The sequence below is a fragment of the Cariama cristata genome, unplaced genomic scaffold, assembly GCF_000690535.1.
Source record: "Cariama cristata isolate BGI_N322 unplaced genomic scaffold, ASM69053v1 scaffold41022, whole genome shotgun sequence".
NCBI classification, from domain to species: domain Eukaryota; kingdom Metazoa; phylum Chordata; class Aves; order Cariamiformes; family Cariamidae; genus Cariama; species Cariama cristata.
Genome location: NW_009604007.1, coordinates 350 through 6,099, shown reverse-complemented (window position 1 = coordinate 6,099; position 5,750 = coordinate 350). Strand labels below are relative to the sequence as shown.

Genomic DNA, 5,750 nt, shown 5'->3' with positions numbered 1-5,750 from the left:
TCTCCTCAGTCTGCGTGGCGGCCTGCAGCAGAACTCGCGCGGAAAACTTGGTGCTGCAGTCGAAATCGAATCGGAGCTGGGCAGCGAGGCAGTGCGGGCTGAGGGAGGGCAGAGGACCTCTTTGGAAACGTGGCCTGTGAACCGCAATGCATTAACTCCTTTCTGGCGGTTCATTGCGTGTGGGTCGATTGTTAAGAGAGGCGTGTGGAACAGGAATGGTCGAGACGTAAGGAACCAGAAGACGGTTCCTTTCCCTTTACGTGGTGTGTTGCAGACTTCTCTTACTCGGCCAAAGTGCTTTCCTCTATGCTTGCTTTTGGAAACAGCTGAATTTCTTGGGGGCTGTTATTCTGCTAGAGCTGTGCAGAGAAAGTGAACACTTGAGACAAAATAACAGCAAATGCACTCTTAAAAACACTCTATTTAAGAAGACCCTTTCTTGGGTAGAGCTTGGCACTTCTCCTGGAACTAAATGAACCTGTAAGTTCTGTGAGTTTGACTATCCATATCAGAGGGGGGAAAATGATGATGCTAAACTTGATGCATACTTTGGCTTTCTGTGTGGCTTAACATGTTTTAAATCTTTCAGAAGGCTTTTTGAGAGCCTTCCAATAGTACGTGCAGAAAATCTGTTAATATGCCTGCTTGAAAAATATGCTTTTTAAAGAGGGAGCAGCAGATCTAGGATGTCAAGTAAATAGGTGCTGTGCTAAGACTCTTGGCCTTAGTATTGCGATAGATTTCTTTCTATTGCAATACTAAGCATCCTATGGGATGGCAAAACAAGTCTTCCAAGCAGCATAGCATGCTAATTTTGTTTTTAACTTAGATGCTTAGCTTAAAACCAATTTGGCTGTGCGATTTGGACATCTGAAACTGGGAGACGGGCACCTAAGTATTTATGAAAGCAGATGAGTGTGTCCCTTTGGGGAGGGGGCAGTGGTTATGCTAGGGAACTTTCTGAGTAATCACGTGACTGAGTTCTCCAGGTATGGAGTTGGTATATGTATGGCTAGTTTTACTTAAGCTATCAGGGTACTGCTGCTTGTGTCTGGCCTCTCTGGCACTCTGTGGGCTGCTAGAACGCCATCCATAAAGATTATCAGTGTCACCTACTCTGACAGTAGCCATTTAATTTGGGAACTGTAGGTGTTCTGTGGAGGTTTGCTTTTATGCTGAAAGTTCCAGAAGTGCTGATGTTGTCCTGCAGTTCAAAGACGTAGCTTAAGTGGAAGTACTGGTTTATGAATGGAGAGCCTCAAAATAGTTAGAATTTCAGTTTTGCTGATGAAAGCCCATACTAGGGTTGTGGGTGGAATATGTAAAAATTGTCCAGGCTGTTTTGTGTTCCATGCTAGAATAACCAAAGATTGTGGTTAGGGGATCAACAGAACTTCTGTCTAGCTGTTACTGGGTGGGATGCTCTGTTCCCTCTTGTACAGCAGACCTATTTTTCATGTCAAAGTATATAGGTGAAAATCTTGTTATACAGAAAAATGTGCTATAAACGTGGCAGGCAACTTGTATGCCTTCTAACTGTTGATACGTGTTTTAAAAATTTAGAGTTGCATGAACTTCTTGCCGTTGTTAAATATTTTCTATTTGCAGTGTTGGTAGCCTTATATGAAGAGCCGGAGAAACCAAATAGTGCACTGGAGTATCCTTTTTCTCTTCTGTGAATTGTTCGTAGAGACTTCACACGAAACAGCAGTGTTGCTTCTGACTCATAGGTGAACTGGAGAGGCTCATTTAAAAGACTTACATTGAGAACATGGCTTTTATGGATGCATTTTAGCTAATAATTGCATTCTTACAAGCTAACGGAGTGTCTGACAGGATGCAAGAGAACTATGTGTATCACCGTGCCAGCAATTCTGAAGTTAAGTTGTAGGCCATTACAGAATGTTGCAGACCTGCAGCATTAGATTTGAGTACTTACAGTACCTGTGGCTTCTGAAGTTAGCATCTTCACCCTTCCTTTTTTTTGTGTATGTTGTTTTGTTGGTTTTGGGTTTTTTTCTTTTTAATAATATGAGAGGGGAAAAAAAAATAACATCTTTAGTTTCTTACTGTTTTTAAGCAGCCTCCCTCTTTGGCTATTGCTTCTATTTTTTGGTTATTCCTTTTAACTCTTCAAAACTTCTGCATTTAAGAGAGAAAAAGGAGAGTGTAGTAAAACATGAAAATTTGTCCTGTGTGTACTAATTCCTTGTGTTCTTTTTTCTTTTTTTTTTTTATTTTTTTAGGAATATACCGATGAACTTGAAAAGCTTTTTTGTTTTTGTAACTTCATCCTGTAGGATGAAAAGTACTATAGTAATCCTAGTGATTTAATGCAATTTTGGTCACCTGTATTGCAACATTAACTTCATCATAAGTGTTTAAAGTAAAATGTGGTTATGCTCTCTAACTGAAGAAATACTTAACATCTAAATATCAGCTTTCTGAAACATCATCTGGGAGCTTCAGCTCCTGAGAATCCAGAAATAGAGGCACTTCGCTTGGAAGTGGCAGAGATGAAAGAAAAATACGAAGCTGTGCTGGAAGAAAATAAAAAACTGAAAACCAAGGTAAAACTTTACTTGGTATTCCTCAGTAGTTCCATATGACACAACAAGAAGAATACTTTAATACTTAGAATACAGAATACAGCTAACTTTTTTCCATTAGAATAACTGATAAATGTTATTGCATTGTTTAGCCTTATGGCTGAGGAATGCTGACAGAATTCATCATAGTAAAGACTTTGTTTTTTGATGGGACACTTCTTATATTCTGTAACATAGAATAGTATTGCTAAATTAGGAATTATATTTATTTAGTGAAACTACATGCTATCCAGGCCAATCCCATGTTTTCATTCAGTCCTGCCTGGATGTGTTTAAGTTGTCTGATATTCTGTAGCTCATGCTTCCACAAGAGTTTTGAATGAGAAAAAAGCTAACATATCTATTAGAAAGGCTTTCAAAAGGCCAACTGAAGGAGGAATATTATATATTAGTTTGTGTGACCTGGCATAGACTTGCACGTGGCAGGATGTTACCAGTGGAGGCAGTTGTATCCCCATGGAACAGTAATTTGCAATTTTCAGCTAAAATGACGCTGGTATTCCTCTATCTGCAACACCAGTGCATCTGAAGTGTTAGCTAAGGAAGAGCCATTCTTTAATGGGTCTACAGGCTGTCTGAAACAGCTCTGAGATGTGAACAACTTCCCCTTATGAGGGAGCACTGACTGTAAACCCGACAACACTGAAGAAGGAAACCTTTGAGAACCTTAATAAGCTAGTAGCTTGTGTACCGCTACAGGTTTTCAAGCATTTGTTGGAAGAGAATGGCTGTTGTTATATGTGAACATCCCTATGGGTTTTTTACTGGGAGACAACCACCTACCTTCGTTCTAGGAGAAGGGAGTCTTGGGCGTTACCTCTTTGTATGTCTCATCTGGAGTGCTCTCTTGCTGTCCTAGTAATTCTCCTTCTCTGTTACCCACTGTGAGTCCTTACAGCTGCATTTGTTATTTCTTACTAGGGAATATAGCAAAGAGCAGAATTTTAGGGGAGTAGCAATAGATCAGCAGTTCACTTGGCGTAGCCGACTTAAAAATGCTACTGATAGTAAGTAGACACATGAAAGCAGAGTAATATGGGTCTTGTTCCAGGAACGTAAGCCTTTCTGTAATCATGGGTTTATTTGTGCTTTCACCTTCTTCAGCCTTCCAATGGTAACTCCTATTTTACGTCTTTTCCAGTATTAATGTTTTTGTTTTTTCCCTTTCTTTCCCCTACTATCTTCTGCCCATCCTTCTGAGATATCATAGAAGTTCACATGGGCAGAGTGCAGGGAGAGCACTACTGTTCAGCTCTTGTTTTTTTAGCAGTCCTCTAGCATAAAATACATGCCTTTAACTGTGCATTTATTGGTAGCTTGAATCACATCCAAATAGGTGGTGGTGTTCTTTTGCATTCATCTGTGAAGATGTGTTCTTTTCCTTACATTTATTGGTCAGAATGTCGGGTATTTGGGTGGGGCAGGAAGTCAATAGTTAGGCCCTTTGTGGAAAAGAAAACTGACTTTGGATTGTGTACTGGCCATCTTTTGTGGCAAAATCTACAAGAACGAGAAGATGTTATTTTAGTGATTCTTGTTAGTGGCATAGTGATTGCTGTAATTTAGTGTTGCTACGAGGAACACATGGGTATTGTAATTTTTTTATGTACTTTGTTTATTTTTAACCTACTCTGCAATTTGCAGGAGAAAGGAGGAATCTTAATTGAGGAAACTGGACTGGCATATTTTAGAGACTAAGTCCTAATGCTTGAACTGTTTTTGAAGCTTGAGCTTATCTTTAATGTAACTGAGGTCAAGTAAACACTTTCATATGTTTCTTTGGAAATAACTTTACAAGTAAAGGTCATACTTTAGTGCATAGTTGCCTAGGCCATACTCTCCAGAAAGCATAATGAAAGCTAGAATGATTACAGGAAATGTTACTTTAGGTACTGTTGCTATGAGAATGACTGTTTCATTTAATCATATTTCAGTGAAATCAAAGCTTATAATGCACTGATCATTATCAGCTGCTATTTAAGATGAAAAGTACTTAATGAGACCTAGAACAAGAAACAGGGAAAAATTAAGGGCAAGACCTACATGCTTGAAAGGGCATTAAAAAAGCTCCCTTGTTATAGCTGCGTGATTATACAATGTGACAAATTGATGTTTTGAGGGAAGGGTTACTTTGTTGCCTGACTTGAAAATGGACTTGCATAAATATCAATGATGGAATAAAATGCACAAAGTAAATGGAACACTTCCAGACCAAACGTTTTCTTACATTTCTAAATGTAGAAAGTGTCTCTGAAATGTTGCAGCTAACTAAATTCCTCTCTTTAAATCCACAGCTGGCTCACTATGAACCACCTGAAGACGAGAAGCATGGTGACTAACAGTAGTTTCTCCTTTAATGCCTTCACTTAATAAAGGGCTTCCTGAGAACTGCAGTCTTTTTTTGTGTGTGTGTGTGTCAACTCTGAATGTCTACTTGGTTACCTCATCATCTTAAAGAAAAAATGCATTATCATGAGTGTACAGCTATTTTTGTGCAGCTGCAGCGACAACTGATGAGTTTAAGCATACTGGCCAACTTTCTTGCTTTCTGTGTTTAAGAAAAGGTGATAGTTATGAATAACTGGTAGATAACTGTGTGCCTGCCAACTTTTTGTAAATTTCACATTGTGGTCAATGGTCCTGTTAAACTGCTGATCTCTTTCTTGGTTTTCTTTTAACTGGAGGGGCTGACATGACACAGATGGACCAACTGTAAACTAAAGCAGGACCTCCAAGGTATGTTCTAAGTTGGTACTTGGCTCGAAGGTTAGGCTTCTACTGAAGCTGATAGGTTAACTGTCTACTCAGAGGGGTACAAAAGGAGTGAGCATAGTCATGTTAAGTGGTAGACACAGCACAATGTTGGAGATGCAGTACATACTGAACTTGCACTTTTTAATTTGCATGAGGTGTACCTATTTCCATGCAGTTCATGTCTCCAGTCCTGTTTCAGAAACCAGGCCTTGGAGAGTTGATCCAGATACCACCTGGACAGTTCTGAACAGAATACAAAATTCTTACTTGTCATGGATGTCCTGTGTAATTAGAGTGGCATATGTAAGAGTACAATGTGGAGAGTTCTGCTTCCTGATTCGTTTAATGGGGAAAAGAAAATCTAGGCAGGGCAGAAAATCCAAGGGG

At 39.4% G+C, this 5,750-nt stretch overlaps 1 protein-coding gene across 1 annotated transcript; it reads left to right on the top strand.

Moving 5' to 3' along the window:
- Window positions 1–1,608: 1,608 nt before the first annotated feature.
- MYCBP (MYC binding protein) lies at window positions 1,609–4,997 on the top strand (the record flags this gene model as incomplete). Its single annotated transcript, XM_009695409.1, has 3 exons — window positions 1,609–1,657; window positions 2,441–2,570; window positions 4,904–4,997. Coding segments are annotated over 3 exons (224 nt in total), but the record flags the coding sequence as incomplete, so codon positions are not given.
- Window positions 4,998–5,750: the final 753 nt, after the last annotated feature.